Genomic DNA, 12,538 nt, shown 5'->3' with positions numbered 1-12,538 from the left:
TTGTTAATGTATCTATTACAATATATTAAATTGGAATCGGTGGTGATGGATGGGCGCCGTTGGTCGGTGTTAGTTGGTCAATTTCGTTAAAATTACAATCAATATGCCACTGCTTCTTATTTTCATTCTTTCCCTCCCGCCTTATTCACGATTTCAGTAGACTCGTGTTTGATACATTTTCCGTTGTTCCGTAGCATCGCACGGGTTCTTTTATTAGTTCTTATCATATATGTTAATCGGTCTATATGCTTGCTTAATTTACCAAGTTGTACTATGTATATTTCGCATAATGATGTATAGTACGAACTACAAAGTGGACGCTGAATTGATCAACCAGATCATAAGCAATATGTTATAATTCCCAAGCTGTTTACACTGTATGGTCTCAAAGTTCAAGAGACCCGAATTCCCTAGCTGTTTATACTGTATGGTCTCAAAGTTCGAAAGACCCCGATCGATCCGACTCTGGTTATGCGTAATGCCGTGTGATAGTCAGTTTAAGCATCCGCGAATCGCACTGTGTTAGCGAGGCGCTCCGGCGCGTGAGGGAGGCGGAGGAGAGACGGCCGATCCGGCGCGAGAGGGAGACGGTGGACAACGGACGGCGGCTACGGCGCGTCAGGGAGACAATGGAAGGACGGCGGTTCCAGCTCGTGGGGGAGACGACGGCCATGGCGGAGCAAGCTGCCGAGATGGCGCCGCCGCCGTCGACTTGAGCTCGCTATCTTGGCATATATCGGGCTCCTTCCTCTTGGGCCGGCCTCCGTCTTCTGGGCTTCCCGTCGTGGCTGGGGCCTGGGGCACCGGTGGACGGATAGAGCTGGGCCATGACACGCGGACCTTCTTCCAGATGTGTTTTTCTTCAGTTTCGCTTTCCTGAGATGTCAGATACTCGGAGTGGCTAGTTTGTGTCCCCGCAAAAAAAAAAAGAGTGGCTAGTTTGTGGGATTCGGCCTGTGGCCAATGTATTGGGCTTCACCTTTTTTTCCTTCTATGGGCTCTTTGGCCGGTCCTGTTATATTGGAGGTACGTTGTTCTAAAAAAAATCCACGTCACTTAATTTGCGACGGAAGGAGTATACAATATGATTCTCACATTGCTTTTTCATGAAAAAACCCTTAAGTATTTACTTTACTTTTTCCAGTTGAAAAGTTGGCTTTCAGTCACCACAAAAAGGTTTAGTTTCCATTACACGAAAAAATAATTAGGGTCAACTTGAAAAGCACGATCCCAGGGAAACATTTAGTATAAAGAACTCATGCCAAATGCCAAGTTAAAATTGATAGGAAAAAGATATACATATGAATTTGTAAGTATGACATGTATGCATGTAGGTCTTTTTAAAGGAATATATAAAGAGAGAAGGTTAAGAAAAACAAGAAATTCTTTTTTTTTCCCTTTTTTTGACCAAGAGGTACAAGCTCATGTTAGTATTCATCTAGTAGACTTCAGGATACCCACCGGCATCCTGAAGTTAAGTCATTGGACATAAATATGCAAGATTTCTGGCAACCAAGTCAGTTGGTTCAAAGAGTTTTTATAGAAAAAAATATAGGTTCAAATCTTTCCTGAAAATCAGGATCGCACCGGTAGAGATCAGACACTATGAAGACATATATCACGACAGATTTAATAAAACTAACTTGGAGTTATTTACGTTGATAAATTTTTTTTTTGAGAAAATATGTTGATAATTTTTTTTATAAACTTGATCAAAATAGAATTTTTTTTAACTTAGAATAAAGGTATAACATCTATATAAAAAAAAGAACTGAGGAACGAGATCAAGCTTGCGATCAGTATCTCAAACTTCTGCTTATAATTGATGGTGAAAGGTAAGCAAGTCCGACAACACAAAGTCTACAAGAACAAGTATTTTCAACCGGCTCGTGGTGTGCTCTGAAGTGCTCACGAAGAAGGAACCACAGCAGGAAGATAGATCGAATAGCATCGAGCCCTTTACCCAGGTGCCAACACCATAATAGAAGAGTCACATCTTCACTCCCATCATGACATCAAAGGCTTCGTGCACAAGTCGGAATTTCCTCTGCCTGCCTGTCGACATTTGCGCCCCCAAGGCCCCCCCTCACCACCATAATTAGCTCTCTGCACAACACGAAGTGATCGAAGCCTGCTGTCTGCAGATATTCCATTCCTCGCCGTATTACCTGGGAATCCTTTCGCGCGCCGTTCTTTCCGGTCATCGGTGTGATCGATCTGATGGATGGATACCTTGGCTCGTCTCCTGCCTTCTTCTCCGCTAGCTCTGCTTTTTTCCTGGCGATGCCCATAATCGGTGAGAAGATGCCCCAAGTTAGTTTGCTCGTTGTCAAGCCGTGGTTTGCTGGGCTCTTTGCCTCAGCGTCGGCGAACCATTCGTGGCCGTGGGAGGTCAGATCAGGTGGTAGTACGGTACGGTCCGAGAACGAATCAGTCAAACACATTTGACTTGATGCGGAAATTGGAATGGTTGTAGACAAGATGATTAATTTTGTGGGGTCTAATTCAATACACCCTTTCCCAGACTCAAGGGTAGGATAGTTCTTTCGCGTTTCCTTTTTTCTTTCTATTCTTTCCTTCGTCCTGCCTTCTTTCTCTCTCGCGAGGTATCAACTGCATCAAGAACTTTTTCGACGATTCCTCCGGTGAGAATGTTTGGAATTGTGTCTTCTACGATGCTGTGAAATTTTATCGCGATCCAACAGTGAAATCTCCGGCCAATACCAAAATACCGAATGTTGTTCGGATTTCTTGCAGCCCTGCGTGATAGCACGATGTTCACATGTTTCCCACTGATTCAATTAATGCTTCAACGATCCCTCCGGTAAGATTGTGTGGAATTTTGTGTACTACTACAATGTGAAATTTCATTGCGATCCAACGGTGGAATCACCGGAAAACTTCAAAATATCAAGTGTTGTTTGGATTTCTCGCGACCGTGCGGAACAGCACGAACATCCGACTTGTTCACATGTTTTCCGATTCCTCGAGAAGTGTATCGCCGGTCCCTTCAGTGGGATTGTGCGAAATTTTGTCTACTACTACAATGTGAAATTTCATCGCGATACAACGGTGGAATCTCTGGAAAGCTTCGAAACACCGAGTGTTGTTTCGAATTCTCACAGCCGTGCAGGACAGCACGAACATCTGACTTGTTCGCCAGTTTTCCGCTGGTTCAAGAAATATTTCGTCGATCTCTTCTGTGAGATTGTGTGATATTGTGTCTACTACTATCGCCTGAAATTTCATAACGATCCAACGGTGCAATCTTCGAAAAAATTGAAAACACCGAGTGATGTTTGAAGCCATACGAGAATGATAGAAGAAAATATTGTTTAATGTCCATCGTGCCCTTTTTTATGAAGGGGTACGGATTAATCATACCGTTCTTGTGTTTTTTTTAGAGAAAAGGGTTGTATTGAATCAGAAGTGTAATGTTGTTTCGTTTCTGTTGAAATGGAATGGGACGAATAGCCTGTTGTCTAAAAAAACAAGATGATTAATTTAGAAAAATTTATAGATAAACTTTAATTTAGAATGACAATGATACTCCACATATATTTTGCCCAGGCTTCACTGATCGGGTAGCTCTGCTGCTGACCGTAGATGTTTTTTTTTTTACGAAATGCAGCAGCACTACGTTTCATTAATTAAGACGAAGAAAAAGTACTACATAAATATTTACAAGGCCAGAGCAACAACAGCAACCACAATAAACACAACTCAACACCAAATCTACCACTACTTCTAAAGAGAAGTAGATTCTGCGGGACGAACCCTGTGAAACCAACGATCTTCAATCATCTAAAAGGTGGCAGCTGCCCTGAACCCCGCAATCCCTCATGCCGAGAGCTCATCAAGTGCAAGATCACACAGCTTGGTGACCGGGATGGATTTGGAATGAAGACCCGTTAGTTGCGCTCAGTCCAAAGGAAGAGCAGCGCTGATCTTCATATCATACCACCAATCAGCTAAGCATTTGTCAGAGATTTGAGGCAAACGGTGGAAGTTGACCGTAGATGTGAACTCCAACTCTTTGTCCTGTTTCAGCTCAGAAGTATATCTCTGACCAAGATCCGATCCGTGCATTTATTATACTCCCTTCGTTCCGAATTAACCGACGTGGATTTGTATAAGAATTTATACAAATCCATATCAGTTAATTCAGCACGGAGGGACTACATCCACTAATTTCAATTGGATTTTTAGCGGTGGCTACATACCTCTCGACAAAGAGACATTAACAGTGACTTCATTAATCTCAACACGCTCCGTGCTCTAATCTTTTGTTGTGAGTGTGTGTGGTGGTGCGTATGAATATGTATGCGTCTATGTTGTATTTGGTTGTTGTAACAAAAATCCTGCAGCAACCCAGTGCCTTAGCGGTGGCCATGGAGAAACAGGATAGACAAGAAGCAGCAACATGCAGTTTTTCTCGAGAAAGAATAATGGTACCCCTAAAAGCGAGAGAAGTTGGATTTGTTCTCTTAATATCGGCTCTCATTTGCTATAGTAAGTGTGGAATTTTTTTTTAGAAAAGCATTTCTCTTATGAACATTTTACAAACTTTTATTTTCTATTATTTTTTAAATTATCCCGAAGATTCTTATATTTTGAATTGCTGGATTCTTTTGGTAAAGTTTAGATTTATTGCATTGGTCACTTTTTTTGCGCATTGCTTACTTTTTATTTAATCGACTTACCTAAGTTTCTAGAGATTTTTTGGCACTTTCTCTGATTCATAATAAGTGTCTCAGACTTGATAAAATTTGTACTAAACCTGAGACACTTATTATGAATCGGAGAGAGTACTAATCAAGGTGCCACCTGTTGTACATGTGAACTCACCATTTTTACAAACTTTTTTCTCACAAAAAAAACTTTACACTTTGTAATCATAAAAGATAACCCACAAAAGGAACTCTACAACTTTTAAAACTAAGTACTGTCAAACCTGACTGATTTTGGAGTAAGGCACGGCCAATAATTGGACTGAAAATTTACTTTGACATATAGCGAACTTTTTTTTTAAAGGAGGGAAACCCCCCGGCACATATAGCAAACTTGGTAAGCTACTCTGCAGTAAGCCCCTTCATTAGCCAAATGACATATGTGCTGCAATGAATGGGTACAAGCAGGGCAGATCTTAATAAAAAAGGAGATATGCAACTAAGCTTGTATTCTCTACTACAGTAAACACTACTGGTACATAAGCTTTTACAACAACATATCCCAATCTGTACTATATGCACCAGCTAAGCATGCGTTCTACAGTAAACTGTGGGACAGAAGCAGATCATATCTACGGTAAAAAAACAGGAGATATGTAATATTTCATTTGTATGCCTTTTCAGCAAGATTGAGCGTACCCTCAGAAATTAAAGAACACTAGGATTTGGTAGACTTTCCACGGTACAAATGAAGAGAATGATCCAAGATGCTTTCACTTTGCAAAAAAGATGGACAGAATTGCTTTCTAGGGACAGAAACGCATGGTTATCTACTTCATTCCTGCTGCCCACAAACCATTCTTTCATGTCAAATCACCATGCCAAATAATGCCCCCCTTTTAGCATGTTACCTCTACAAAGAATTGTTGGAATCAAGTACACACACGCACACACTCAAATTTATAAGTGCAACAATCACAAGTGCACAATCGACCTCAACGGAAGAAGAACATTTCAGTGAAAGTTTTGACGGTTCTAGCCTCCACAAGAAACAAAAAATGAAAAAATATATAACAATAACAGAAAAGAGCGATATCCAGATGGATGAAAAGCTACATCTAGTCATCTAGATGGAAGGCCATATAGCTTCTGATCAAAGCGTTGTCGATGTTTTTACAAGCTTTTCTAACTAACTGCTACTGTTAATTGATCTTGATGTTGGTAGGGTGGTACACCATGTTGGGCTAGAGAGGGCCAGAGGGGACAAGAAGGCGATGGATGATATCACACCTACATTTTCTTTCTTGGGACTAAGAGCACCTTGTTAGAGCTGTTAGTTTGAAAGACAGGTTGGGCATCCGGAGTGCAGCATGTGTGTCTGCTTTCCAGCTCCATGTCCAGGCAAAGAAAGGTTGGAAGGCAAGCTAAGCCTAAAGAGAAAATTATTGTACTATCCTTTAGGTGGAAAAATCACAATACCATTTTATTTATATTTCGTAATTAAACTGCCTTTTCTAATGGCAAGCACTTGTAGGGGCAGTCAAGGGAGCTGAACTGATTATTTACCCCTGTTATGCACTATCCCTTGAGGAAAAGAATGGTGTTTATATGAGATTGGCATCTATTTAGGAGCTGTTTGTTTTGTGCCCCAGAAATTTCGCAGGCAAGGGGTGTTATATTTTGATAGCTTGTTTTTTTCTTTTCTTTGCGAAAAGATAGCTTGTTAATTGGTGGGTTCATAAAAGTTCTCAATGCAATTGAATATATGTTGTTGGTGAATATGGAATGAAAGATATGTACATGCGTCCTCATTTGAATGAGGTCCGGGATGTATCTCCCCCCCGTGTTGTCCTAGAGGGCGACCCAGGACAACTGCACATTGCCAATGTTGAAGTGGGAGCGAGATTTTTCATCTAGTGGTTTTCTGGAGAGGTGGGGAGATGGTGCTCGTGGGAGTGTTGCATAGAGGTAGCGGACCTTGGTGGGGGATCCAGGCCGCACCCTCATGTGTGCGGGTGGATGGAGCCACGTGGTGACCTGGCCAACCGGCGCCGACAAGGGTTGGGGCAGTGACCATTCCAAGCAGCACGTAAGGCTAGATCAAGGCTAGTGACGGCTACATCGGTGGTCGTCCTCTTCTTTGCTTAGCTTCACTCCCTCGTAGAACTTTCTCATGTAGTTCTTGCCCGTCAATGACGGATCATTAAAGGCGCGTTCTCATGTAGCGGTTCCATTCGATAATTTAACTTCATGTTGCGATAATTAATTTTTGTACAACACTGCATACACATCTTCCATACAAAGCAAAACCATAGGATACATAGGAACACATATGTACTAACAAACATGTTAAAGACTAGTTAAGGTTAATTGATTAATCCACTACTTGATCTTGCAGGGCCCCCACTTATCAGACACGTAATATGCATGCACGCTAATTAACCTCAACCTCAGCAGTCAGCATGCAGCAGAACTCTTCTCATTCTCCACCTGACCCTGACCGGCAACATCATCACCGGATGAACCAACTCCGGCAACCTGCACCGTCTCGACGCTCCTGGAGTACCACCTCGACCAAAAGAGAAAATTGAAGAAGTTGAGCAAGCTAAGCCCAGCGAGCAGCCAGTAGAAGAGATCGAGCCTGTCTTTATCCAGATCGTTGTTCCCCAGCCATCCTCCATTGCCATTAATCCCGGAGCTCGTGACCCTGTTGACGAGGGAGACGAGCACGGAGCTGAGATAAAACCCAAAGGAGTAGGAGCAGTAAGTCATGGACGTCAGGAACGCCTGCATCCCCTTCCCCGCCATGGACTGCTTGTAGAAGAACTCGATGAGCCCCACCGCCGTGAACATCTCCGACACCCCGAAGATCAAAAACTGCGGCGCAATCCACAAGATGGAGATCCGATCCTGGCAATGGCGGCGGCGGGCCTCGACGAGCGCGGCGGCGACCATGGAGAAGGAGGCGGCGAAGAGGCCCACCCCGATCCGCTGGAGCGGGCTGATCCCGGTGCTCAGGCCCGTGAGCTTGCGGGCCGCGGGGACGAAGAAGGCCTCGTAGGCCGGGACGAGGCCCACGAGCGTCAGGTAAGGGATGGCCTGGAGAGAAGCCGGGGGAATCCGGAAGGAGGAGCTGAAGAGGCGGGTGTCCATGGCGGACCCTTGCTGGACGGAGAAGGTCTGCAGCTGGGCCAGGACGGTGTTGAAGACGATGGTGCACGCGAAGATTGGCACCACGCACAGGAGCACCTTCACCTGCTCCACCTCCGCCGCCGTGCACTCCATGTACTGCTGCTGCCCCCACCCCGCCGCCAAGCTAGTCTCCTCCTTGGTTGTGGCCACGCCGTCCTGGGCTTTCGCCGACGCCTTGTCCAAGAACCTTGTAATGTTTGCAGAAGTCAAAACCAAGGTAATTAAGCTTGGTAAATCAGGGAACATCAGTTATATACTCCCTCATTTTCGTAAAAGTTGGTGTACTCCAAAGATGTTTCAAATTTATTAAAATTTGGATGTATCTAGACATGACTTGATGTATAGATGCATTTAAATTTAGTCAAGTTGAGACATCATTTGTTGGACGGAGGAAGTATTTGATTTCGTTAAGAACAAGGCCTTTGATAAAAAAATTATCAAACTAATATGTATTTTTTTCATACATGATATTTCTTCTCTAACTATAATTTTGGTTTCATAGAATTACTTATATCGTTAAAGTTATCGTTGGTCAAAGTCTTATTTTAACGAAACTAAATATGCCAACCTTTTACGAAAAGGAGGGAGAACAATTCTGTATATGGAGCCGGGTCAATGTTTACCTGAACTTGTTGATGCGGCGGATGTTAGTGCTGCTCCGAGCGATCTCGTGGGCACCGACACCGGCTGACGGGCACACTTGCTTCCTTTTGGTCACCGCGGCGACAAAGACCTATATATGTGTGTGAACTTTGTATTAAGTTTCATGCACCGCAAACATGAAAATAATAAAATAGAGCAATTAAGAGTCACAAAAATCACAAGTAAATGATACAAAAATACGCCAAGATTTTTGAAATAGGATAAAAATCCTCACAAAATTAATTCAAACTAGATAACTTAATTCAAACTTGTCCCGCTTTGACTTTCCCAATTGCCATACATGTACAAAAAACAACATGTCACTAGGTATGTCATGACACAAACACTTTTACTTATAACCAGTTATCATATAACGACATAGTAATTGAAATATGATAGTCCAAATTGTGTATTGGTCACGTCATATTTTGGAAATAAAGTAGCTATAGTGGCATTTTCTGTTGATCCGAAGAGCAACAAAAAGCCAAGGGAAGCGTGAGTATGTGACAGCTGGTGTCCCCCTTGGCAGGCCGACGCATCATGCATGTCAATGTCGTCTTACATTGTAATTACAAGCGACCCCACAACATACCATGCGATGATTGATGCATCACAAGCATAACAGAATGGGCCTACAGTTGTTGTGGTTAATAATCGCAGGCACCTTCCAACAGGAGATTTGGGCCGGTACGTAACGAGTGTTGTTGACCCACTAAAAAGAAGTCCCACTAACCTTTGTCCCACAAAAAAGAGAGGTGAAGTTTGTGTTGTAAATCAAGTGACCAATTATTTACTTCCACATCTATATGTGGTTAATCTTGGTCACGATTTTGAATTTTCAAATACACGATAAAGTTCGAACCGAATGACCTTACTCTGCATGTCCCAATAAATAGGGCAAAATATTTCATTTCAGATATATATATGGCCTTGTGGAACCTTTGCAAAAATATTTGTCCTTGGTTCTTTCATTGTAGGCAACCTTTTGTTGAGTTGTGTGGCTTTTGGATAAAAGTTTTGCAGATAAAAAAACCACCGGCCGACGGGGCTTTGCTCCTAAAGCAGCATATCTGGATTCAGGAGTGCTGCTTTCTAAACAAGGAATAATTATGTTGATGATGACACGTCTATATGGTCAAACTTACTTTGTTTTAGCTTGTTGGAAACACACACACACACGCTCACATGACTATTTATTTATCCATGCATTCTTAAATTTCAGTGTGCCTAAGTGCTTACTATCATTGGATCTCACCTAGCGCTAGTGCACATACGTATAGCTAAGGGCCGCCCGGCGGCCCTTCTATCTGCCTTTGTTGCATCCTTCTATCTGCCTTTGTTGCATAATAAACCCACTAATTAATTAGAGGGCTAATTAAAACCCCTCTAATGAAACATGATACTATATACTTTTTGTCTTTACAGGATTAATAGTCTGTTCAGTAAAGTCCTTGGCCTTTCAAATGTGCTCTGAATAATACACTTCATCCCAGCTCACCCCATTCAAGTCTTGTTCATCCAAAGGACAGACATGCTCTGTTTTCAGATGTAAAAAAAGGGTTTACAAATAGCAAATCTGTTTTTGGTAAAGGTGTGATGATCAGGGGAATTTGAAATGTACTCTGGATACACTTGTTCCAAATGTTCCCGGGAAGACAGACATGCTCTGTTTTCCATTCCAAGCTATATATATTATGCGCATCATTAATTAAAAAGAAAAGGTTTCAAATCATATCTGCAACCTGATAAAAGACAACCAGACATACCTTGGCGATTGGGGTGCAGATGCTGCCCTGGGGCGGCTTGTTCCGGTAGAAGGAGGCGCCGGAGACGAGGAAGACGAGGCCGAGCGCCATGGCGGCCGCCGAGACCCCGAACCCGACGTCCATCCCGACCCGCGTCTGCACCCACACCAGCAGCGTCAGCGCCACCATCTCCCCCACGCAGAAGCTGAAGTATGCCGCGTTGAAGTATCTCGACAGCCTCTTATCGTCGCCATCCCCGCCATTGCCGCCGCCGCCATGACCGCGGAACTGGTCGGCGCCGTGCGCGATGATGTTGGGCTTGAGGCAGCCGCTGCCCAGCGCCACCAGGTACAGCGCCGCGAAGAAGATGCCCGCCTTCGCCCCGCCCACCTCCTCGCACTGTTCCCCTGCCCCGGCGGTGGCGGTCATGGCGCACGGCGGCGGCCGCAGCTGCGGCAGGTGCGCCTGCACCGCCAGCAGTATGAACCCCTGCGACATAGAGGAAAAAAAGGAGAGAACTTTTTTTTTAGATAGAAAGGCAGATATGTTTTGGCCGGCCGCGCACTGAAGTCTGAATTAGGCGCACTAGCAGTAGTTGCAGACTGCAGTGCAGGCCGTGATGATTTGATTTGATTTGCTCCCACAATGGCATTATCTTCTTTCACCTTTACTTGCTCGTTATCTATCTTCTCCACATTTCTCACTTGCCCTGAATCCTTTTCCGTGCCTTTTTTACTTTCATTATGTGCACAATTTGTGTTTTTGAGAATGGGTTGTTAAGATTTTTGGGGGTTTTGGGGAAGAAGAGGCAGCTTAAGCTTACGGAGAGCTCGACGAAGCCGAAGATGAGCATGGTCCAGAAGCTGCCGAGGTAGGAGTCGGAGAGGAAGCCGCCGAGGAGGGAGAGGAGGAAGATGGTGCCGATGAAGTTGGTGACGATGTTGGCCGCCTTGGGCAGCGGGAAGTGCATCTCGTTGAACACGTACGTGATCAGGTTGTTCCCCACCGCCGCGATCGCCATGATCTCCAACGCCTGGATCCCTGCAGCCAATTTCATAAAAAATATTCAGAATTTCAGATGACAAGAACAGATCAAAAGGATCAGGACAGCCATGAATGGACAACACAACGCACCTAGGACAAAGACGGCGGCTTTCATGCCTCCATGCTTGTGAGGCTCGCAAGGCCTGCCCCTCCAGTCCACGAACACCTCCTGCGAGGCCACGGCAGCCATGCAGTTGGAGTCCCCCTTGGGACCTTGATGCCTCGACGACTCAACGTCCATTGATTTCTCCTTCCAAGAACCAATCCTGGTTCAATTCTTTCTCTACTCTGTTCTATTAGGTGGTCTCTCAGTAGCTAGCTAGAGCACACTCACTGTCAAGCTCCAGCTGAGAGTGTGTTGTGCTCACCTACTGAGAGTGTGTGCCTTGGTAAATTCTAGTCAACTTGGCTGGGTTATTTATAAGGGCCAGGGCCAAGGGGCAGGGAGCTGATTATCGTGGCGTAGTACTGTTCAAGCAGGAAATGCGAGAAATCATCGGCAAACAGATTAAAACACATTGATTGATCACCATTTTTGTTTGTCACTGCTTGAGGAGACCACCTGACTAGGAATCTGATGTGAAATTAAAGTGTTTTTTTCCCTCCATATTGACATATATACCAAATACCATCTCTGATGTGACCAGAAAGCATCTTCACCATTTTGTTTTACTTATCTTATGGTTATTTTGATCTGGACAGCTGGACAAAATGTGCGGTAGGATGGACTGGAACTGCTATTGAGTTCAAGTACTTAAATCTTTGATGATGCAGCAGTTACACACAAGGATGTAGTACCCAGGAGATACACGCTTGGAATTACTCCATATCACAGTTTTGTAGATCCTTTAAACAAAGTGAAGTTTCGGGCCTCTCTGATTCAAAGGAAATTTCCCTGATTTCTCTGAAAATTTAACTCTTTGCCTGTTGAACAATTGTGCAATTATATTTACACATGGAGATGCAAGGAGTTATCACCAAATAGATGAAAAGAAGGCATAATGATTGATTACCATTTTGTTTGTTACTGCCTGAGGACACCACCTGATTAAGAGAATCTGATGTGAAACAAAGTGTTTTCTCTAAAATGGAGGATGGATCTTCTTCGATACGAGTTTTGAGTACCCGCCATCTAGAAAGATATGCCAAATGCCATCTCTGCTGAGAAGAGGGATCATCTTCCTTTTTTGCCGTCTCTTTGTTGTCAGTTTATAATAGGTGGGAGAAAATGTTAACTGCAGAGGA

General features: G+C 43.8%; 1 protein-coding gene and 1 long non-coding RNA gene across 2 annotated transcripts; both read right to left on the bottom strand.

Moving 5' to 3' along the window:
* Window positions 1-6,898: 6,898 nt before the first annotated feature.
* LOC100829950 (protein NRT1/ PTR FAMILY 4.4) lies at window positions 6,899-11,734 on the bottom strand. Its single transcript, XM_003577634.4, has 5 exons — window positions 11,384-11,734; window positions 11,073-11,290; window positions 10,271-10,738; window positions 8,486-8,595; window positions 6,899-8,049 (listed from the first exon to the last, which is right to left on the bottom strand). Exons 1-5 carry the CDS (start codon window positions 11,532-11,534, stop codon window positions 7,128-7,130), a joined length of 1,869 nt encoding a protein of 622 aa, XP_003577682.1. The 5' UTR covers window positions 11,535-11,734; the 3' UTR covers window positions 6,899-7,127.
* Window positions 9,637-10,256, bottom strand: LOC112268930. Its single transcript, XR_002960477.1, has 2 exons — window positions 10,126-10,256; window positions 9,637-10,040 (listed from the first exon to the last, which is right to left on the bottom strand). It is a non-coding gene; the product is annotated as an uncharacterized LOC112268930 (long non-coding RNA).
* Window positions 11,735-12,538: the final 804 nt, after the last annotated feature.

Source organism: Brachypodium distachyon, chromosome 4 (assembly GCF_000005505.3).
Source record: "Brachypodium distachyon strain Bd21 chromosome 4, Brachypodium_distachyon_v3.0, whole genome shotgun sequence".
Lineage (NCBI taxonomy): Eukaryota > Viridiplantae > Streptophyta > Magnoliopsida > Poales > Poaceae > Brachypodium > Brachypodium distachyon.
Note: the sequence above shows the minus strand (reverse complement) of the source record. Positions and strands in the feature narration are given on the sequence as shown.

Bases quoted from the DNA above. Each gene is read 5' to 3' on its own strand.
- LOC100829950 (XM_003577634.4), bottom strand. From the start codon at position 11,534: ATGGACGTTGAGTCGTCGAGGCATCAAGGTCCCAAGGGGGACTCCAAC. The intron at 10,739-11,072 runs GTAAGCTTAAGC...TCTATGTCGCAG, and splicing joins TCGGCTTCGTCGAGCTCTCC to GGGTTCATACTGCTGGCGGT. The intron at 8,050-8,485 runs GTAAACATTGAC...AAACATTACAAG, and splicing joins CGCCGCATCAACAAGTTCAG to GTTCTTGGACAAGGCGTCGG.